The 24197-nt window shown below is 40.4% G+C and overlaps 2 protein-coding genes across 2 annotated transcripts in view; one reads left to right on the forward strand and one right to left on the reverse strand.

Moving 5' to 3' along the window:
- The window catches only part of MTIF2 (mitochondrial translational initiation factor 2), a 29298-nt gene extending 14170 nt beyond the window's left edge, over positions 1-15128 (forward strand). The window contains exons 9-15 of the mRNA XM_049784778.1: positions 1295-1419; positions 4645-4849; positions 7131-7383; positions 7894-8034; positions 11500-11664; positions 14302-14442; positions 14823-15128. Coding sequence (XP_049640735.1) covers positions 1295-1419; positions 4645-4849; positions 7131-7383; positions 7894-8034; positions 11500-11664; positions 14302-14442; positions 14823-14995 — 1203 coding nt within the window. The 3' untranslated portion in view covers positions 14996-15128. The remainder of the gene's footprint in view (positions 1-1294; positions 1420-4644; positions 4850-7130; positions 7384-7893; positions 8035-11499; positions 11665-14301; positions 14443-14822) is intronic.
- A 532-nt stretch (positions 15129-15660) lies between these two features.
- Positions 15661-18326, reverse strand: RPS27A (ribosomal protein S27a). The gene is made up of 5 exons (XM_049784796.1): positions 18223-18326; positions 17905-17959; positions 17459-17544; positions 16660-16791; positions 15661-15904 (listed from the first exon to the last, which is right to left on the reverse strand). Exons 1-5 carry the CDS (start codon positions 18268-18270, stop codon positions 15755-15757), a joined length of 471 nt encoding a protein of 156 aa, XP_049640753.1. The 5' UTR covers positions 18271-18326; the 3' UTR covers positions 15661-15754.
- Positions 18327-24197: the final 5871 nt, after the last annotated feature.

Raw genomic sequence — 24197 nt, forward strand, 5'->3', positions numbered from 1 at the left:
TACTCCTGGCTTTATGCTCAGAAATCACTCCTGGCAGGCTCAGGGGACTGTATGAGATGCCGGGATTCGAACCACCATACTCCTACATGCAAGGCAAATGCTTTGCCTCCATGCTATCTCTTCGGCCCCCAGAACCCCCCTTGACAGGACGCATCTCCACCAGCCCACTCCTGGGAATGATTCTTGGCAGGGAGGGAAAGACATTTATTTTCTGTTTGAAAAACACCAAGTTTAGTGAATGTTTATAATAGCATATACCAGTTATTTTATATAGGTTTCCAATAAATATTTCTTTTTTGTCTAACTTTGTTATATACCCTATGATATGCTTATATGCTGATCACGTATATAGACTTAATTCACTGATGGAATGAGAAAGTATTTGGCCACTGTGTGTCAACTAAGTTTCATTTTTATCTTTTTCTTAAATCAGTTACCTCACAAATGCTTAGAATCATGCCTCTGTTACTAATAAAAGCATGCCTCTTATATTCCAAAGTTCATAAAATGCCACTTTACTTTTTCCCATTATAACCTCTGAAAGCCAAATGAAAGATTAAAACATCTGAGAGTGTGGCTATCTTTTCTACTCAGATGTTATCAAATGAGGATATAGATACAGAAAGCTCTAAGTTCAGTTTGGACCTATCAGAGATGATTCTTGGAGGGAGTCAGGAGAGAGTAGTAGAAGTAATATATATATCTTGATATGTCCTTTCTCTCTATACCCTATTTCTTGACAATTCATACTATATATTATTTATAATGGTCTAAAAGATATGATTTTTTTTTTTTTTTTGGTTTTTGGGCCACATCCTGGCGATGCTCAGGTTACTCTTGGATCTATTCCTGGATTAGAAATCTCTCCTGGAGGTCTTGGGGGATCATATAGGATGCTGGGGATCAAACCCAGGTCAGCTGCATGCAAGGCAAATGCCCTGCCTGCTATGCTATCGCCCCAGCCCTATCTAACATTTTTTGTTAGTTTATTTTTGGGCCACACCCAGTGGTGCTCATGAGTTACACCTGGCTCAGAAATTGCTCCTGGCAGACTCAGGGTACTATAGAAGATGCTGGGGATTGAACCCGGGACCATCCCAGATCATCTGTGTGCAAGGCAAATGCCCAACCACTGTGCTATCACTCCAGCACTCTACCCTTTACATCCTTGTTCCCATTCCTTTTTTAATGTGTAAGGGAAAAATTATCACTGTAAGTGGGTTTCTTATTCTTATGTTTATATTTACAGGTAATATTTATTAATGTATATATTAACAAAGTTTTGTTTTTAAAGGGTGATAATCTGATGGCATTGGCAGAGGCGACAATTGCTCTTGCAGAGATGTTAGAACTAAAAGCCGATCCCACCGGTCCAGTGGAAGGAACAGTAATAGAATCTTTCACAGACAAAGGAAGAGGGTACGACTGTTAAAATGCTTGACTTGTAATAATTTTGTTCCATGGTGTTTGTGACTTAATTCTATCAGAGTATTACTTTTGTTACATGTCATTCTATGAACAATATTGGTCATTAGGGAAGCACATAATGTGCCAAGGATTTAAAATGGAGTCAGCTATATGCAAGGCAAGTGTCTTTCCTCTTCTATTATCTAGCCCTTGGGCTAATACAGCATAGTAGACTGTGTAGACTATGTATGTGTACCTATATTATGAATACTTAGCAACTATACTTCTACTACTTATTTAGGTGACTTAAATAATAAACTTGTTTTATTTCTCCTCCTCCAACTCCCTTTGTTTCCCACCTCATCTCTCCCCCTTTAATTAATTCATAAAGCCTCAAAGAATACTCTAAATTGGAATGAAGTAATAGTTGTTGCAATAGGGAGTTGTAATTTTGTTTGTTTGTTTGTTTGTTTGTTTTTGGGTCATACCTAGCGGTGCTCAGGGGTTTCTCCTGGCTCTGTGCTCGGGAATCATGCCTGGCAGGCATGGGGGACCATATGGGATGCCGAGATTCAAAACACCATCCTTCCTGGGTCGCCTGGGTGCAAGGCAAATGCCCTACTTATTTGCTATCTCTCCGGCCCCAGGAGATATAAATTTTTTATTTGTTGTTTGGGGGTCAACAAACTGGGCTATGCTTGGTCACTCCTTCAGTGTACAGGATTCTGTGGCGCTTAGAATCAAACCAGACTTGCAAAATAAATAAACTAAAAAAATAATAAATGAGGGGCTGGAGAGATAGCATGGAGGTAAGGCGTTTGCCTTTCATGCAGATGATCAGTGGTTTGAATCCTGGCATCCCATATGATCCCCTGAGCCTGCCAGGAGCAATTTCTGAGCATAGAGCCAAGAGTAACCCCTGAGCACTGCCGGGTGTGACCCAAAAACCCAACCCCCCCAAAAAAAAGAAATAAAAATGTTAGAAAAAAATAAAATAAAATATTTAAAATATATCAATATGTAAAAAAAAAAAAAACATGTACACGTGGGTACACTGCCATGTCCCAAGAAGCTATGTCCCAGCCCCTCAACTCTATTTATGTCTATACTCAATAATATATGGGAAGGTCTTTAAGGTGATATTCTCTTCACTAATTTTCCTCATTATCAGCAAAACAAAGTCTTTTACAGTAATAGAAAAGGAATTAGGAAGAGACGGTACAGTATGCAGGGCATTTCCCTTGCATGTAGCTGGCACAGTTTTGATTCCCAACACCATGTATGTTCCCTACGAGCCCCACTACAAGTGATTCTTGAGTATAGGGCTAGGAGTAAGCACTGAGAACCATAGGATTGGTTTAAAAACTAAAAAAGAAAGAAAAGAGTTTAGGACGTGACCAGACACTTAGCTTTCTATAATGTCTACTACTTTTTGTTTGTTTGTTTGTTTGTTTGTTTTTGGGCCACAGCCAGTGACACTCAGTGGTTACTCCAGATTCTGCACTCAGAAATCACTCCTGGTATGCTCGAGGGATTGAACCTGGGGTGGCTGTGTGCAAGGCAAACGCTCTACTATTGTGCCATTGCTCTTACCCCTAAAAGAATTTTTTTAATCTGTAGTAAATTATATGTACATTAGTTTTTACCATGTTAATCATTTAAAGTATATAGTCCAGAAATTACGGTGGTAAATATATACCAGTTATTGTGCAACTGACCTCTAGAAGTTTTGTTTTTTGACAAACTTGGCCATGTTTGTCAAATGTCTAGGCCGGGGCTACTCTTTGCTAGATTGGCAAGGGTTGTTCCCACTGGTGCTTGGGGCACCATTCAGTGCCAGGGATTTAATCCTGGGCTATAAATTGCAGAGTCCTCAGATCCTTATCCCTGGCCTTCTCTAGAATTTACGAGTCTTTCAAAAGTGAACTCTGCTCATATGTAATGTTAATTTCCCCATCTGGTCTGGGGGTAGAGGCAGGCGATGTGTTACTGGCAATTGATCTTTTTGTTTGTTTGTTTTTTGTATCACACCCGGCAGCGCTCAGGTGTTATTCCTGGCTCTAGGCTCAGAAATCACTCCTGGCAGGCTCAGGGGACCATCCTTATGCATGCAAGGCAAATGCCATACCTCCATGCTATCTCCCCAGTCCAGGCAATTGATCTTAGGACCTTGAACATGCTAGGCATTTGCAGGGTCAAACTGATGCTGGAGATTGAACTGGGGTTGCATGTAACCAAGTGCCTTAATTCTGTAGAGACTCGCCAACTACATTTCCTTGAGGTTTAGCAATACTGTAGGTTTTGCAATAATTTATTTCTTTTGATTTTTGGGTCACACCTGGCAGGGCTCAGGGGCTACTCCTGGCTCTATGCTCAGAAATTGCCCCCTACAGGCTTAGGGGACCATGTGGGATGCAAGGATACGAACCACCGTCCTTCTACATGCAAGGCAAACGCCCTACCGCTGTGCTATCTCTCCTGCCCCAATAATTTATTTTTAAAGCTTGTGTAATGTTCCATTATAGATATATATAACATGTGTGTGTTAATTAATTATGGGCCAGAGCAATAGCACAGTGGGGAAGGCACTTTGCCTTGCACCAGATGATCCAGGTTTTATTCCCAGCATCCTATATAGTCCCACAAGAGTATCAAAAGTAATTCCTGAGCTCAGAGCCAATATGGCCCATAAACAAACAAAAACAAAACAAAAAAATAAATGTTGTAATTTTATGAGAAACTGCTTAAGTGGTGAAAATAATCCTATGCATATTTAAATAAATATCTTTGCTACATAACAGAAAGCAGGTTTCTTTAAAAGTGGTATTACTTTTTTTTTTTTTCATCTTAAGGTTTTTGGGGCCACACCAATGATGCTCAGGTGTTATTCCTGGCTCTGTGTTCAAGAATCACTCTGGTAGTTTGGGGGACATTTGGCTTACTGGGGATTGAATTCAGGTTGCCCACTATTCTTTTAAAAAAAGGGGAGGGCTATTACTGAGGCTAGAACAATAGATAGTACAGTGGGAAAGGTGCTTGCCTTACACACAGCTGACTCAGATTTGATCCCCAGCATCCCATATGGTCCTCTAAATCCTCCAGGAGTGATCCCTGAGTGCAGAGCCAGGAGACAACTCTGCCTGAGCATTGCCAGGTGTGGCCCAAAAACAAAAACAGAGATAAAAATGTATTATCTTAATTATAAATTAAAAAGATCTAATTTTATGTTCCCTTTAGACCTGTTACCTCAGCTATAATTCAAAGAGGAACCTTGAAAAAAGGTTCAATTCTGATTGCTGGAAAGAGTTGGGCAAGAGTACGATTAATGTTTGATGAAAATGGAAAAGCAGTCAGTGAGGCAGGCCCAAGTATGCCAGTGGGAATTGTTGGATGGAAAGACCTTCCTTGTGCAGGAGATGAAATTCTTGAAGTGGAATCTGAGGTATATTATTCATACTTAATTCTTATATTTTAGATATGATTAAATGATTTAAAATTTGTTGTTTTCCCAAATAAGTATCTTAATATTAATAGGTAAGATTATGAGATTATATAAGAGATTATGAAAATCCAGTATTGTCATTTTAAAGTTTGACCATATAAAGAGTATTTCCTTTCTCAACTATGCATACACACACACACACACACACACACACACACACACACACACACACACACACACACACACCGTCTCTGACACACACACCCTTTTTTTAAATTTATATCTTCTAGATAGGGGCTCCCACCCTTTTCATAGAACCTTGGAACATGAAATACTTTGTTTTACCTTATAGTTCTACATCTTTCTACAAATTGAGAAAAGAAAAGAAAAAAAAAAGTGGATGGGGCCCAAGGGGCCAAGTGCTCTCAGGTGCATTGGGTATGGGGGAAAAAAAGGTCAGAACTAAATACCCAAGCCAAAATTAAATACAAAGTTAATACAAAGTTAAAAGAATAGAATCAAGTGATCCAAACTATGCGACCGGAGAGATAGCACAGCGGTGTTTGCCTTGCAAGCAGCCGACCCAGGACCTAAGGTGGTTGGTTCAAATTCCGGCGTCCCATATGGTCCCCCGTGCCTGCCAGGAGCTATTTCTGAGCAGACAGCCAGGAGTAACCCCTGACCATTGCCGGGTGTGGCCCAAAGACCAAAAAAAAAAAAAAAGAGAGAGAGAGAGAGCAAGAGATCTGAACTACAACAATCAAAACATAAAATGGACTTTGTTATACTGGCAGACCAGGGGCTAAGGGTGGAGATATGGGCTGCATGCTGGGAACTTAGGTGGTGGGAGGTTAACAGTAGTGGTGGGAATGGCCCTAATTCACTGTAATTAAATGCCTGAAATAGAACTTTGAAGAATTTGTAATTCACAATTGTCTAAATAAAAAATTAAAAATAAATAAAATAAATTTCAGCCATGTAATTTTGTGGAGGCTGGAGCAATAACACAGCATGAAGGTCATTTGCCTTGCATGAGGCCAACCCAGGTTCCATCCCCAGCATCCCATATGGTTCCCAGAGCCTGCCAGGAATGATTTCTGAGTGAAGAGCAGGAGTAATGCCTGAATGATGCCAGGTGTGGCCCCCAAACAAAAAAGTTAAAGTAAAATTAAATTTGGCCATAGCATTTTATAAATTTCAGAAAAATTAAATAATTTCAGTTATGGGCCAGAGCAGTAGCGCAAGTGGTGGTAAGGCATTTGCCTTGCACGCGCTAACCTAGGACAGACTGCGGTTCAATCCACTGGGGTCCCATATGGTCCCCCAAGCCAGGAGTAACCCCTGAGCATCACCGGGTGTGGCCCAAAAACAAAAAACAAACAAGAAATAATTTCAGTTTTACACAAAATCTCAAAGTTAAAAGTTTTGTAACTTAAAAATTAGTTGTTTTATAAATGAATTAAATTTATTATAGAGAAAAACCATAAAGCTTTTTTTAATAATTAAAATTTTAATAATTTTAACTTCTTTTTCTTTTTTCAAACATATCAACTTTTATTTTACATATATAACCTTGGTTCGGTATTTCTTTGACTACAATTTTTCCCAGTGTTATTTCAATTCTTCAGGTCTTTCTTCTTCTTTTTTTATATATTTTATTTAAGCACTTTGATTACATACATGATTGTGTTTGGGTTTCAGTCATGTAGAGAACACCACCCCATCACCAGTGCAACATTCCCATCACCAATGTCCCAAGTCTCCCTGCTCCCCACCCAACCCCCGCCTGTACTCTAGACAGGCTTTCTATTTCCATCGTACATTCTCATTATTAGGATAGTTCAAAACATAGTTATTTCTCTAACTAAGCTCATCCCTGTTTGTGGTGAGCTTCATGAGGTGAGCTGTTACTTCCAGCTCTTTTCCTTTCGTGTCTGAAAGTTGTTATTGCAAGAATGTCTTTCATTTTTCTTAAAACCCATAGATGAGTGAGACCATTCTGCGTCTCTCTCTCTCTCTCTCTCTCTCTCTCTCTCTCTCTCTCTCTCTCTCTCTCTCTCTCTCTGACTTATTTCACTCAGCATAATAGATTCCGTGTACATCCATGTATAGGAAAATTTCATGACTTCATCTCTCCTGACAACTGCATAATATTCCATTGTGTATATGTAACACAGTTTCTTAGCCATTCGTCTGTTGAAGGGTATCTTGGTTGTTTCCAGAGTCTTGCTAACCATAAAGCTTTTAAATGAGCAAGAATTGCTCCGTTTTCCCTGAATAGGCACGAGCACGTGAAGTTATTGACTGGCGAATGTATCAGCAAGAACAGGAAAAAAATAAAGAGGATCTGAAAATATTAGAAGAAAAAAGAAAGGAGCACCAAGAAGCTCATCGGAAAGCCCGTGAGAAATATGGCTCTTTGCATTGGAAGGAGAGGTCGTTTATAAAGTACCAAGAAAAAAAAGAACAAAAAATATTAAAACCTAAAGAGAAAGTGGAAAGAGAGTCAAATGTGCTTCCTATAATCATTAAAGGTAACTTTTTCTCTGTGGATTGGGTGACCTCTCAAGCAATAATCATTCACACTTATTGCTGTGTCCCAAGAAGAGACACTATGTGGGTCCCATTGTGACAAGGATACTCTGGTGCTGGAAGTCTTCAGGTCCACACCTAGTTGTGCTTGGTAGCCCCAGTTGTATATAGCTATGCTTGGGGAAGCCTGTTAGAAATGGAACCCAGATTAGGTGTATGTTACGCATATTCCCTAACACTGTACTATCTCCCAGTCCCTAAATAGATTATTATTGGGCTGGAACACTTGAGGTTTGATCCCAAGCACTGCATCTTCCCCTGTACATCACCAGGAACAACCCCCAAACATTCAGCTGGGAGTAGCTCCATAACACTATCAGGTGTGAGTCTATATATAAAATATATATATTGTACCCCCCCCAAAATAAGCCCAACTAAATAGATTGTTATCTTTTTGTGTGGTCTTTTAATGACTTTTAACACCAGTAATTGTAGACTTTTGCTGCTTTTAGGTGATGTTGATGGTTCTGTTGAGGCCATTTTGGATATTATGGATACCTATGATGCTTCACATGAATGTAAATTAGAATTAGTACATTTTGGCTTGGGTGATATCAGTGAAAATGATGTTAACCTTGCAGAAACATTTCATGGTAAGTGTTCCATTTCTACTTATTGTGCTTTTTGAATACACTGACTTTCATTGCTTTGCCTACATATACCTGATATCTCTGCATAACCCTTTAAAAAAATCCAGGGAAGAGAGAGTATAGCAGATAAGATGCTGACCTTGCTTGTAGTAGACCTGGGTTTGATCCCCAGTACCACATATAGTACCATGTCCCACTTGGAGTGATTGATTCCTGAGTAGTCGGGACTCAGCATGAGGAGTGTGGCCCCCCAAGTAAACATATCTCTTAAATTATTGTTGTGATGACTGATGTATCCAGGGCTTGTACTACGTCTGGCTACAGTGTCCCATGCTGCTTTTGGTTGTACTGCTCTGGAAATTGTACCCACTTTATTGTGGCACCAGGATCACCAACACCGTGCTCTTAGGATCACTCTCAGCTCTTGGGCAGTATTAGGGAATGCAGTCAAGTCCCAGAAGCAACTGAGGCTGAATATATACAAGATTATTGTCAGTGCTGGAGCTGGAGCCATGGTGCAAGCGTTAGGGTATTTACCTTACACGTGCCAACGTAGGACGGACCACAGTTCAATCCCCGGTGTCCCGTATGGTCCCCCAAGCCAGGAGCAATTTCTGAGTGCATAGCCAGGAGTAATACCGGGTGTGGCCCAAAAACCAAAAAAAATAAAAATAATAAAAAGATTATTGTCATTGTTATACTGCAACCTTGGCACAAGTCCCAGTCACATTGTTTTTTGTAATAATATCAACTTACTACCCTCTTTCCAGTTACCTAACCAATCCAAGATTGTTGTATATTATTTCTTTCACGTAGACTTTTGAATATTCCAAAAATTAGAATCAGCTTGTACAATTCTTTGTCTTATGCTTTTAGATGACCTATTTTTATTGATTTGGTTGTAGGTTTTGTTTTTTCAATTAGACTTAGGAAACACAAAAAGGATACACATGACTAACTGGTAAAGTGCCAGTTACTGAATAATTATTAGGAAGCATTTATTAATTTAATAATTGATCATTTAATAATAATCATTTAGGAAGCATTTAATGACCTGACATTAGAAATAAATATTTCTTCTATTGAGAAGTATTTTTGGTAGTGCTAGTTAGTTAACATAGTATATCACTTACAGTAGTACTGAGTAACAGGATGAAGGAATGCAACAGTTTAAGAGGTGTGGACCTAGATCACCCTGTTCCTACAGTATATGGGAGAAGGAAAAATAAAGTAGTGGAGGGAGAAAGAAACACAGATTAGAAATAACGAGGGATGGGGCCGGAGAGATAGCATGGAGGTAAGGCATTTGCCTTTCATGCAGGTCATTAGTTCCAATCCCATATAGTCCCCCGAGCCTGCCAGGAGTAACACCTGAGCACTACCGGGTGTGACCCAAAAACCAAAAAAAAAAAAAAAAAGGTAACAAGGGATGGTGATGAAAGGGACAAAGGTACATTGGTGGTGTTAAAACCTAAGTATTCATACCACAGTCAACAATGCTGATCTGGAAACTCAAACTTTAACAACTCAATTTAAAAAAAATTCCTCTCAAGCGCATAGCCAGGAGTAATCACTGAGCATCACCTGGTGTGGCTCAAACACAAACTAACAACAACAAAAAAAAAGATGCCTCTCAAGATGGCAGGCTGGGGGTGGAAGTGGAGTATGGAAGGGAACCTGGGAATATTGGTGGAGGGAAGTTGACACTGGTGATGGGATTGGTGCTGGAATCATTGTTACGTTTAAAATAGGTGAATAACTTCATAAATCACAGTGCTTTACATTAAAAAATAACTTTACAAGTTTTTCTCTTGATTTTTAAGTTTTTTTGAATTAGCTTTTCCACTTAAGGCAAGGGTGTTTTGCTTTTTCTTCCCTCTCCACCCCATGATCCCTCATTCCAAGGTATTTGCAGTTTTCTTACTTCTGTGACATAAAAATTAAAGCTTAGGGCCTAAGCTATAGCACAGCAGATAGGGCTTTGCCTTGTATGCATCCAACCTGGATTTGATTTCCAGTATCCTATATGGTCCCCTGAGCACCACCAGAAGTAACCCCTATGCATTGCAATTTGCCCTCTGCCTCAAATAATTAAAAATTTTGTTCAGTATGTTGACTTTATTATTATTATTTATTTTTTTTTTTTTGGTTTTTGGGGCCACACTTTTGTGATGCTCAGGGGTTACTCCTGGCTAAGCGCTCAGAAATTGCCCCTGGCTTGGGGGGACAATATGGGATGCTGGGGGATCGAACCACAGTCCTTCCTTGGCTAGTGCTTGCAAGACAGACCTCTAGCACCATCTCACCAGCCCCAGTATGTTGACTTTATATAAGTTTCTAAATAGTCTTTTTTTTTTTTTTTTTTATGGGGAGGAGGCTGGGCCACACCCCGTGGCGCTCAGGGGTTACTCCTTTCTCTGCACTAAGAAATCGCTACTGGCAGACTCAGGGAACCATATGGGATGCTAGGATTCAAACCACTGTCCTTCTGCATGCAAAGCAAATGCCCTACCTCCATGCTATCTCTCTGGCCCCTAAATATCTTAATATGTAAAATCTTTATTTAAGCACCATGATTACAAGCATGATTGTAGTTGGGTTTCAGACATAAATAGAAAACCACCCCCTTCATCAGTGCAACATTCCTACCACCAATGCCCCCCATCTTTCTCCTACCACAACCCCTGCCTGTATTTGAGACAGTCATTCTACTCTCACTCATTAAGATTGTCATGATAGGGCCTGGAGAGATAGCACAGCGGTGTTTGCCTTGCAAGCAGCCGATTCAGGACCAAAGGTGGTTGGTTCAAATCCTGGTGTCCCATATGGTCCCCGGTGCCTGCAAGGAGCTATTTCTGAGCAGACAGCCAGGAGTAACCCCTGAGCACTGCCAGGTGTGACCCAAAAACCAAAAAAAAAAAAAAAAAAAAAAAAAAGATTGTCATGATAGTTGTTTTGTAGTTATTTCCCTAACTGCACCACTACTCTGAGGTGAGCTTCATATTTTGAACCGGTTCTTCCGGCCTTCATTTCTATTGTCTCTGAGCATTATTACAATATTGTCTTTACTTTTTCTTAAAACCCATATATCAGTGAGACTATTCTATGTCTGTCTCTCACCCTCTGACTTCTAAATATTTTTAATAAATGTTATTTTTAAATTACAATGTTAATGTTAAAAAAGCAATTTATAAAATTATTTGTTTCTAAATGTCTTTGGTGGGGGTAGCTTGGGCCACACCTGGCTGTGCCCAGGGGCTTTTGAATTGCTGCGGATCTAACTCAGGACCCACACACATGCAAAGCATTCCCATTGGCTGAGTTATTTCCCCAGCCCAATGATAGAATTCTTTATCTCACATACCTACTTTAATTTACATAATGAAATATAAAGACTATGAGTTTATACTTGAAAGCTAAACTGTTTAATGAAAATAATCGGTGATACTTTATATTTCTGCTTGCCAGGTGTGATATATGGTTTCAACGTGAATGCAAGCAATGTTATTCAGCAATCAGCTACAAAAAAAGGAATAAAAATTAAACTTCACAAAATCATTTACCGGCTCATTGAAGATTTACAAGAAGAACTAAGTAACAGATTGCCCTGCTCTGTAGAAGAGCTCCCAATAGGTGAGTATTGACAGTGTCACTTTAAAACATTTTTTAATTAATTTATTTAAAGAAAATTCATTACATAGTTGACATAACTGATAATAAATTTTTTAGGAAGACCAAAAGCAACATTTTTTAAAAAAAATAGAAAATTGAAAGAAAAACCAGAGAGGGGCCGGAGAGATAGCATGGAGGTAAGGCGTTTGCCTTTCATGCAGAAGGTCATCGGTTCAAATCCCGGCGTCCCATATGGTCCCCCGTGCCTGCCAGGAGCAATTTCTGAGCATGGAGCCAGGAGTAACCCCTGAGCACTGCCGGGTGTGACCCAAAAACCAAAAAAAAAAAAAAAAAGAAAAGAAAAACCAGAGAGATGGAAGAGAAAGGAGAAAACTATTTGAAAACTATTGACTCACAATGAATTCATTGAAGTACCAGCAGAAAGTTTAGTAAAAAAGATGAATTAAGGGCCTGGAGAGAAAGCACAGTGGTGTTTGCCTTGCAAGCAGCCGATCCAGGACCAAAGGTGGTTGGTTCGAATCCCGGTGTCCCATATAGTCCCCCGTGCCTGGCAGGAGCTATTTCTGAGCAGACAGCCAGGAGTAACCCCTGAGCATTGCCGGGTGTGGCCCAAAAACTAAAAAAAAAAAAAAAAGATGATTTAAAAAAAAAATACAGCAATAATGGTGTGAGAGTGGCAATTGTTGTTTGCATAGGCCCAGCAAAATATGGGTAAAATGGAAAAAGAAAAAAAAAGAGCCTTGTCTTAAATACAAAGAGACCTTATCCCTGAAGTTCTCTGGCATAAGACTGACTCTGGGCTCCAGGCATACTAGGTTGTCCAACCCAAGTCATTCTCTGTGGGCTCTGTGGCAAAATTTTTTCACACATTAGCTGTTGTTGTTCGGTTTCTATAGTACTTTAAAACATTTTTAATATTTGCATGTACAGTTTGATAGAGATATATTTCACTGTTGAAATAGTTTCGATAATATAGATCTATAGTGTTGCAGAAAAAAATACCACTGATAAGAATTCAGTGTACACACACACACACAGAGCAGAAAAAAATAAGTACCATTGATAAGTACACACACACATCACAACTTGTGAGATTTCCTACCTTGGACTACTCTGAGATTTCCTACCTTGAAAAGGTCACAACTCAAAATCTCATCAAAACTGGAGGCCACTTCAAGAATGTGGTTGAAGAATTAGTCCATATAGACTTAATTTGGTATTTATCCACACTAGAGGTGAATAATTTTTAGGACTAGAAAGACTGTTCAAATGTAGAGCACATGCTTATCTTGTGTGCAGCAGTCCCACAGGGCCAAGTACTGCCCAATGTCCCCTTAGTACAGAGGCCCAAAGTTCTGAATTCCGGAATGCGATGCTGGCCCACAGATAAAAATATTTTATGAGGCCGGAGAGTTAGCATGAAGGTAGGGCATTTACCTTGCATGCAGGACAGTCATTCGAATCCCGGCATCCCTTATGGTCCCCTGAGCCTGCTAGGAGTGATTTCTGAGTAGAGCCTGGAGTAACCCCTGAGTGCTGCCGGGTATGATCCAAGAACAAACAAAAATATATCATGGGGCTGGAGCGATAGCACAGCAGGGTATTTGCCTTGCATGTGTCTGACCCAGGACGGACCTGGGTTTCAATCCTAGTGTCCCATATGGTCCCCTAAGCAGGAATAATTTCTGAGCGCCTAGCTAGGAGTAACCTTTAAGCATCACCATGTGTGGCCTAAGAACAAAGAAAAATTTATCACATCCCTTGGCCAATTGAAGGCTAAATTTAGTTATAATGAACTGAGTAACTTCATGTTGTTTCCAAATACTTTAAACTTTAAACTTCCAGAAAACGTATAAGGAACTGACTCCTTATACATGTTACCTTTGCTCAGTTGCTTGTATTTTGCCTCATGCATCATTCTTCTCCTATTCATACTCATTTTTCCTGGACCATTTGAGAACTTTGGATACTGTATCTCCTTGTCACTCAGTACTTGTACTTTATTTGGCAGGACTGGGGAGGGAGAGCCTTTCCTAAGAAATGCATAGGGGCCTGGGTCCCACTCCTATAAACATTCACCCAACTGTGTATACTACTATTATTTTCAATCAGTATAAAGAATGAGTCCTATTGGTGCTCAGGAATCACTGCTGATGAACCTGGGGAACCCTATAGTCCTGAGGATCAAACCTGGATCATCCTATTCAAGCCAGCATTTACCTGAATTATCTGTCCTTAGCATTCTTTTTTTGTTTGTTTGTTTTTTGTTTTTGGGCCACACCCGGCAATGCTCAGGGGTTACTCCTGGGGACCATATGGGACACCGGGATTCGAACCAACCACCTTTGGTCCTGGATCGGCTGCTTGCAAGGCAAACGCCGCTGTGCTCTTTCCGGGCTCACTTCTTAGCATTCTCAATGTATCTTTTATAAAACTGTTCCAAGTTGTTTTTGGCCACACCAGCAATCCTCAGGATTTACTCCTGACTCTGGACATAGGGATCACTCCTGGTGGTGCTTGGGCCACATATGCCAAGGATCAATCCCAGGTTAGCCACTTACCAGCCAAACACCCTACCCACTGTGTTCTTTATAGCCCTGTCTCCGTCTTCTCTACACTAATATTCTCTTTTTCAAGGTGAGGCTTCTGTATTAGCTACCTTCTCTGTAACAGAAGGGAAGAAGAAAGTTCCTGTGGCTGGCTGCAGAGTCCAAAAGGGGCAGTTAGAAAAACAAAAAAAATTTAAATTAACCCGTAATGGACAACTTATTTGGAAGGGTAAGCAATATTGTCAAGTCTTTACTAAAACTTGATTTTCTATATCTATTTTCTTGTTCAGGCTCTCCTTCTTGCTAACTCAACTATTTTCCCTAACTTCATATTTTCCAGCAGCTTTCTACATGCAATCTATTATTTGCTCATCATTAACTTTACATTTGACCTGCAATCTTATTCTGCCTTAACCTTCTTGAAGTTTAGTTGTTAAAACTATCACAAATGCTGACACAATGTACCTCCCCCCCCTTCTACTTCATTCCCCCTAGTATTCAGTATAAGACAATCATCTGAATGTATGAAATATTCTTTCACTGCAAGTTTTTACAATGTACAATGTACTATTTTATTTTGCTAACTTGATTTTTTTTTTCTCTATTAAGGCTCCTTAGCTTCACTGAAACACCATAAAGATGATGTTTCTGTCATCAAAACTGGGATGGATTGTGGTCTCATTTTGGATGAAGAAAAAATAGAATTTAAAATAGGAGATGAAATAATGTGTTATGAAGAAAAGGAAGTTCCAGCCAAGACTTCCTGGGACCCTGGATTTTAAAGTACTTTAGCCTGCTTTTTAAATTTAATATTATTTATAAATAACTGTGTTAACATGCATTGTGAAAACGAACAGAAACCTATGCTTTCAAATAAGCAAGATGAAAGCAAATTGCTACCAGCTCAATAAACTTACACCTGTTTTCTAGGTGGAATATTAAGAAAGTTTTATGTAAATTGGGCCCCACTATCAAATACCTTACAACATACTGAAACCATTTTATCGACTAAATTTCAACAGGAGTTCAGAACACTAACATGGAATGAGACATTTCACATAAGTGCTATGCTCTGGGGTGGAGGACAAAATCAGTTTCAGTTCACAGAATACATCTCACAATGCCTGATATAGACAACAGCAGCCACCTGCCCTGCCCTTAAATGTCATAATGCAGAGCTGAAAACTAAAACTGGCTTTCCTCTAGATAACTGATTTTCGTGGTGTTTTTTTTTGTTTTGTTGGGCCACACCCGTTTGACGCTCAAGGGTTACTCCTGGCTTTGTGCTCAGAAATCGCTCCTGCCTTGGGGGTACCATATGGGACGCCAGGGGATCGAACCTCGGTCTGTCCTACACTAGTGCTTGCAAGGCAGACACCTTACCTCTAGCGCCACCTTCCCGGCCCCTAGATAACTGATGTCACTATTCAAAGAAAAGTATGCTTAATTTCATATTTTAAAATCATTCTTTAATCAATGGACCAGAACATAACAATTAATGTTAGAGCTCATGCCCTTTATTAACCCATACAGGTAATCATTTATTTGTCTTCTGGTTTGTTGAAGCAATAGGTCAGACAGCATTTGCCACAATAATGTCTGTCAAAGTGGCTGGCCATAAAAACTCCAGCACCACATTCATCTGAAGGGCATTCTCGGCGAAGACGACTGATTTTGCCATTTTCATCCACCTAGAAAATACACTTACTGTTAAAATAAATTTACAACAGTCTTAACCTAGAGCTTAGGAGAAATACAAAGCTACTATTAAAGATAATAAACTGAGAAAAGACACTTTTATATAAACTTTAGATGGCACTGAGACTCATGTGGCACACATAACTGTTGACTCCCAAACTTTTTTTGTTTGTTTTTGGGCCACACCCAGCAATGCTCAGGGGTTACTCCTGGCTGTCTGCTCAGAAACAGCTCCTGGCAGGCACGGGGGACCATATGGGACACCAGGATTCGAACCAACCACCTTTGGTCCTGGATCGGCTATCTCTCTGGGCCCTACTCCCAAACTTTTATAATGTAAATGAATGCATTTTTTATGTTAAAAAAATAAACCCAGGCCAAACATCTGCATTTGACCAGACCTATGTGCTCATGTATTTTTTCAACCATACCTGGCAGTGTTGGGGAAAGGGGTGGAAGAAGAAATGACAGGTTCGAAGGGAAGCCAAGTCAGCCACATACAAAGCAAGCATCCTACCCACTCCAGCCCATAAGGCATTTTTAAGTCTCAAGCCAGACACGTGAATAAAAACGAATGGCAAAAACAATTAAAAAAAAAACTCATTTCAACTAATCAAACAAAACCTGATAGCCCCCACCCAAAAAAACCTGATAGTCAAATCTATGTGAAGTTACTATGGATAGTAATGTTTCCAAGTAAACCAAGGTTTTGCTTTGTTTTTCTAGCCATCAATGAAAACAGATTCACCTTGTAATATTTCAGGACAGCCAATTTAACCTTCTTTCTCTTATGCTTATTCTTCTTGGGAGTGGTGTAAGACTTCTTCTTCCTTTTCTTAGCACCACCCCGAAGTCTCAAAACGAGATGAAGAGTAGACTCCTATTAATAAAAGGTAAAAGCCAGCTTAAAATCAATTATACTAATGTTTTTCTGTTAACAATGAACATCAAAACCAGCATTTATAAACTGCAGAGAGCAGAAATACACAAAGCAGATAAGGGACTTTCTTTCTCTACTTGGCAAAGGGGGGTATATCATAAACTATGGGAATTAAAGAAAATTTAAATCTGCTAAGATGCAAACTAAAAAATGCTTTAAATCCCAGGATGGGGCAGAAAACAGTACCTCCTTATCCTTGCATATCAGTCAAAATTTCCTAAGATTTATTTATAATTAAAGAACTGCTCCGTGAAATAAATCATCAAGCATTAACACAAGCCCACTCACCTGTGGTATAGTATCAATTGTATGATAATCCTTTTAACACTGGTACTAAGTACAGACCAGTGTTTGGCAAGCCAGTTGAGTGGGGGAAATCAGCCTAATATATCCTCTGATGAGATTATCCGGAACTTGGGGATATAGGAGAAGGTCTAGAATACATAGATTGACTAAGGGAGGGAACAGCTTGCACCAAAACCATAAGCAATGAGAGAAAAGGTGGAGGTGATGTGGCAGATCTGTACATAAATCACCACTGCAATCCTATTAACTAAGATGTAATAAAACTCTTTTAAAGGAGGAGATGCTTTCCCCAATAGACAACCTTTTGGATGTTGTAGTCAGATAGAGTACGTCCATCTTCAAGTTGTTTGCCAGCAAAGATCAATCTTTGCTGATCGGGAGGAATTCCTAGAAGGGGGAAAAAGCACTTTTAAGACACAGCAAAAAAATAAAAGCATATCCACTACGATTTAAAAATTAAGCCAATCAGTTCTAGTAGTGGCTAATGAGCACTTAGTACAGAGAAGGGAACAGTATCTCAAGTTTACACGTAATAACTACATTTACCCCAGTAACTAATAATCATTTTGCCAATTTCTCATTTCACAGAGTGTCACGAACTAGTTTCAGTCACACATATGAAATGCCTGGCTGTCTGACTTCAAGCTCATCAACACACAGCACCTTATTACTCCATTTATTTATTTCCCCAGGGTCAATAGGATTTCTTCCCACTGCACGTTGGGGGGAAAAAAAAAAAAACCTTACCTTCCTTGTCCTGGATCTTGGCCTTTACATTTTCTATCGTATCCGAGGGCTCAACCTAAGAGGAAGCAAAGCCAGGTTTTGGGGCGGCGGGCTGTGGCCTGGAGCTAGGCACGAACACGCGACGAGTTCCAGCCACGCGGAGGCTGGACCTCCGTCCCTCCGCGCAACCCTGACTTGCTTGGGCATTCGGGGAGTCCTCCAAAACCCCGTAGCCCAACTTTCGGGCCTCGAAACCCCACGCTGCACGCTGCAACAACCAGCATGCAAAGCCCAGCTCCAGAGGCACGTTTCCGAAACCAGCTCGTGCCTAGCCCGTACCTCGAGAGTGATGGTCTTCCCCGTAAGGGTTTTAACAAAGATCTGCATCTTGGATGCGGGTCCACCTGAGGGTGGGGGAAAGGAAAAGAGAAAGCTTAGATCTTGGGGGGGGGGGACACAGGTAAGGCCGCGAACCAGAGACGAAGACCCTGAGCACACACTCACCAGCGATGGCGGACGGAAAAGGAAAAGGACCAGCCCGGCCGCAGGGTTCCCGGAGTTGCAGGCGGAGGCCCCGCCTCTTAGGCGGCCACGCCAATGCCTGACTGCTTATCTAAGAGGCTGTCTAACTAGATGCCTGATCGGGGCGTGACTCCGTTTTCTAAGAATGTTAAAACAGAGTTGATAAATCTCTTAAGTAGCAGGTTTCTATTCATTTTAAACTATTTAAAAAGGTGCTTTCCGTTCCGCTGATGTTACTCAGAGGTGTCTTTACTGGGGAGGGGCAAGAGAGGAGCCATGTTGAAAAGGAAGGAAATGGAAGTTCTTCTGGGAGTTGTAGTTTTTCACGGCGCTTTTTTTTTTTGTTGTTAGGACTACTATTCCCAGGATGCATTGCTGCACCCGAGTCCCTTAGTTACTATCTCACAGCACTGTACCAAATGGAGTTAGAGACTGAGGTGAGGAGATTTAGACTGGGTTGAGTAGGGTAAAGCAGAGTTGAGTGGAGGTGAGAAAGGCCTGAGACCAAAGGCAGGATGGTAGTTTAGGAAAAAAAGAAGGAAAAATGGAATGTGGTTAGAAAAAAAGAAGGAAAATGGAGAAGAAAAAATGGGAATGTGGGGGCCGGAGAAATAGCATGGAGGTAAGGCGTTTGCCTTTCATGCAGGAGGTCATCGGTTCAAATCCCGGCATCCCATATGGTCCCCTGTGCCTGCCAGGAGCAATTTCTGAGTCTGGAGCCAGGAATAACCCCTGAGCACTGCCGGGTGTGACCCAAAAACCACAAAAAAAAAAAAAAAAAAAAAAATGGGAATGTGGTTAGAAAAGAAGGAAAATGGGGGAGGAAAAATGGGAATGTGGTTAGAAAAGAAGGAAAAATGGAAGTGTGGTTAGAAAAAAAGAAGGAAAAATGGGATTGTGGTTAGAAAGAGAGAAGGAAAATGGGAGTGTGATTAGAAAAGAAGGAAAATGGGGAAGGAAAAATGGGAATGTGGTTAGAAAAAGAGAAGGAAAAATGGGAGTGTGATTAGAAAAAGAGAAGGAAATGGGAGTGTGGTTAGAAAAGAAGGAAAATGGGGAAGGAGAAATGGGAATGTGGTTAGAAAAGAAGGAAAAATGGAAGTGTGGTTAGAAAAAAAGGAAAAATGGGAATGTGGTTAGAAGAAGAGAAGGAAGAATGGGAATATGGTTAGAAAAAGAGAAGGAAAATGGGAGTGTGGTTAGAAAAGAAGGAAAATGGAGAAGAAAAATGGGAATGTGGTTAGAAAAGAAGGAAAATGGGGAGGAAAAATGGGAATGTGGTTAGAAAAAAAGGAAAAATGGAAGTGTGGTTAGAAAAAAGAAGGAAAAATGGGAATGTGGTTAGAAAAAGAAGGAAAATGGGACTGTGGTTAGAAAAAGAAGAAAAATGGGGGAGGAAAAATAGAAATGTGGTTAGAAAAAGGGGGAAGGAAAAATGGGAGTGTGGTTAGGAAAAAAGAAGGAAAATGGGGATGTGGTTAGAAAAAAAGAAAAATGGGAATGTGATTAGAAAAAAAGAAGGAAAATGGAGAAAGAAAAATGGGAATGTGGTTAGAAAAAAAGAAGGAAAAATGGGGATGTGGCGAGGACACGGACCAGGACACAAACGTACCTTGGTGTGAGCTAGTGGTCTCCTCCCTCAAGGGATGGGATTTCCGTGGCCAATTCCAGGCAAACACATCTTTAAGACTCCAGCCTTTGCCTTTTCTCGCCGGCCCTATAGCCTCTTTTTCCATCGGATCCCCCATCTAGCTCCTACCCTGAGGCGTATTCAGGGCCTGTGGTGTCACTCATTCCTGAAAAGAATTTATTGATATTTAATATGTTGAAATTGTACATGCTCAGAGGCTCTTCCCGAATTTGGGCTCACGAGTGACTCCTGGTAGTGATGGGCGGCGTTGTAACTGGTCAGCAGCTTACAAGGCTGGTTAGTGTCTTGCTCTCTTGATTGTTGATCTACTGAACCCCAAGTTGTCATTGAGGAATGAGGCAATAAAGAGAAGAACCCTAAGGATGCTCACTTGCTTCTAGAAATTCCAAGTTCTGACGTTTGGAGTATTGAAGGTCATAACCTAGGAAGAAGTTTTAGAATGCCTGCCTGTAATGAGTGGCATACGATTCAAGCTCTTAGCCTGGTCCTCTGCCTACTGCAATAGCCGCTGACTCTTTTCTCAAGTCCCCAGCTAGTATCTTCTTATTACGTCCTCTTCTCTGCATCCTCATCCCCAAATTAGTTTTCTCTGGGAAATGTCTAATTTCTTACATGCTGCCATATTCAAACTGCAATTTATATCTCCAGCTACTTAAATTTTTCTGATTTACTCTTCCCATCTCTACTGAAAATGAGAATTTCCTATTTTTTTCAACAATCACTAATGTAAAAAACTTGGTAGTACACTGGTGGAGGGGTTTGTGTACTCAGTAACTATAGTAGGACTTGAATTTTATTGTAAACAACAAACATTCCCTCAAAAGTACAAACTTTGTCATCATTTTTTGCTGTTAGCACATGCACACACCCTCCAACCACTTGGCAAATCTTTTGGTTTGGGGTGTTTGTTTTGATTTTGAGGCCACACCTGGTGGTATGCACCAGTGGTGCTCAGGGCTTATTCCTAGCTCTATGCTCAGGGATCTCTCTTGGTATCTTGGTAGGGGTAGTGAAACCATATAGGGTGCCAGAAATTCAACCAGGGTTGGCAGCATATAAGGCAAGTGCCAAGTGCCCTACCCACTTCCTTTACTTAATAGGAAGTAATTCTTGATTTTTTTTTTTCATAAAAACGTTATTTTTCAGTGAGACCTTTCCTCTTTCCTGGCTTCATATCTTACTTGTAGCTCCCTCCTGTCTTCCTTTACTCTCTAGCCTCTGTAGCTACGTAGTTGTCTATTTTCTCCTTGTCATATTATACTCTTACATATTGCTATCTGCTTCTACCCAAATGTAATCTCTATGAGATTATGGACATTTTATTTTTTGTTTTTGTTTTGGAGTTACACCTAGCAGTGTTCAAGGATCACTCCTGGCAGTGCTCAGGGGACCTTATGTAGTGTTGGGGATTGAATAGAGACTTTGTTTTGTTTACTGCTATGTTTCTTAAAATCTAGATAGTGGCACAGTAGGTACCCCACTCCAGCTATTACAAATAAAGGATAGTTCAACTTAAGTATTATTGTAGATGTTGTTTGCTGATATTTCTCTTAATTTTCAAAGACTAGCAAGATGCTCCTCTGGACCTTTGTCACCCATTAGCTTCACCACTGTCACATTGCCTCTCTAACAATAGTTCATTTATTATAACCAGTAGACGTAGCTGGGGACTTCCTTTGACTTCTTTCTCTTTGTCCCTAAATGTGTAATATGAGTGAATGAGTGAAAAGTAAACTGAGTTTACTTTTATTTTGGGGGGCATTTTACTAAATACACATAACTTCAACAATCTTCTGCATTCAGAGTACCAAAGATAGATTTCTTTTTCTTTTTCTTTTTTTTTTTTTAGGGGTAGGGGCAGACCTGGTAGTGCTCAGGGCTTACTATCGCTCTGTTCTCCATGATCACTCCTGTTGAGGGGGGAGGGTGTCAGGAACCATATGGGATGCTGGAGATTGAACCTGGGTCTTTGCAAGGCAAGCACCCTCCCCACTGTACTATCTCTTTGGCCCAACAGGTATCTCCTAACAAATAAGATTAATTGTCCCGTGATATTGATTACTAAGTAGTATTTGTAGATACATATTATTAAAAAAAAAAGTATACTGTTAGAAAGGATATGACGTACTGGAATTCATGAGTCAAAAAGGATAATGGAAATGATAGTATTTTGGTTTCTGAGCCTTAAAGAGCATAAAAGGTGAGGAATGATGTAGACAAAGTCTATAATAATAAACTGACAGGGCTAATATAATAGAGAAAGAATAGCAATAGCACTTGACCACATTTTAAAATTTCTAACTTTACTTGTTTGTTTGTTTGTTTTGTGGATGGGTTCATATTTCAAACAGGTTGGACACATGCCAGGCAAGAAACACCTTACCTGGGCCCGGAGAGATAGCACAGCGGCGTTTGCCTTGCAAGCAGCCGATCCAGGGCCAAAGGTGGTTGGTTCGAGTCCCGGTGTCCCATATGGTCCCCCGTGCCTGCCAGGAGCTATTTCTGAGCAGACAGCCAGGAGTAACCCCTGAGCACTGCTGGGTGTGACCCAAAAACTAAAAAAAAAAAAAAAAAAAAAAAAAAAAAGAAACACCTTACCTCCTGTATTACCCCTCCACCCCTATTTTTATTGAGTGAATGAGGATTGCAACAGTTACATTGTTGTCATGGGACTACTACAGACTTGTAATTCTAGTATACCAACCACAAAGCCTTTCACCACTGTCCCAAGGTCCATCTTCCTCCCTGCCCCCTGTAATTTTTCCAGGTGTCTTTTCATTAGGGATTGTCTATTCCCTTGATTTGTTTACATATGATCAAGATTGTCTAGTATTTATCTTTTTACTTCTGACTCACTTTAATTTGCCTTCCAAATTTATCCAAGTTGCAGTGAACTGCAAAAGTTCATCTTTTTTCATAATGCATATAAGCCACACTATCATTCTACACTCATCTATTGTCGGACACTTGGATTGTTTTCAGATCTTGGCCATTGTGAATAATGCTGTGATGATCATAGGTGTACATATATTCTTATGGGATAATGTTAGAGTGTCCTTGGGGATAGATGCCACAGTTATTGCTGGGTTATGTAAATACTCTAAAATTAATATTTTAGGCACCAAGGTTGGGTTTTATGCATAACAATCACTCACTGCACTGCCACCAGAGTGTCCATTTTCCTCCACCATTGTCCCAGTGTCTTCCTCTCATCCTAACTTCTCCCCTGTACAAAGCTTTCATAAAGGATCAGCTCCCAATTTCTTTTGTTGTTGAGTACTTGTTATACCCTTACTACGCTTCTTTACAATCCACACATGAGAGAATTCTGTGTCTGCCTCTCCTTTCTCTTAACTTTATGAGAATTCTTCACACTGTTTTCTATAAAGGCTTAACCAGACAAAATCCCCATCAATAGTGAATGATAATCCCCTTTTCAGTGCATCTTCCATCAACAATGGTCATTTCAGTTGATTTTGGTATATGATATTTTCATTTGTGTGAAAGTTCATTGAATTTGATAAAGGGGAATCCAAAGCAGCTAGGTTGAGCTCTATAGACTAAAACCTGAGGCATGATCTCAAGTGAACGGGAGTTATGGTATGTGTGAATTAAAGAGGGTGTAATATAGGATGGCAGGATTGGGGAGAGATTTATACAAGACCCTATGGCCTTGCCTACAGCCTAGTTCTGGGACCCGAAAAGGCTAGGCTTGTTCAGATAGAAAGTCAATGATTTCTACTGAGCCCTCACAAGGATATAAATAAATGACTTGAATTTTTGCCCAGAGAGATAGAACAAGGATTAAAAGGTGCTTGCCTCATGTGGTGATCTGGAACACTACTTTTACACGTTGTTCCCTGGGTGCTGCTAAGAGTGATCCTTTTTTTTTGGGGGGGGGCGGGATTTGGGTCACACCCAGAAGCACTCAGGGGTTCTTCCTGGTTCTATGCTTAGAAATCACCCCTGGCAGGCACAGGACCATATGGGATGCCAGGATTTGAACCACTGTCCTTCTGCATGCAAGGCAAACACCTTACCTTCATGCTGTCTCTCCGTCTCAAGAGTGATCCTTAAGTGCAGAACTAGGAGCCTAACTTGGTATGATTCCCCACCACATTCACATAATAATAATAATAAT

Source organism: Suncus etruscus, chromosome 12, assembly GCF_024139225.1.
Source record: "Suncus etruscus isolate mSunEtr1 chromosome 12, mSunEtr1.pri.cur, whole genome shotgun sequence".
Taxonomy (NCBI): domain Eukaryota; kingdom Metazoa; phylum Chordata; class Mammalia; order Eulipotyphla; family Soricidae; genus Suncus; species Suncus etruscus.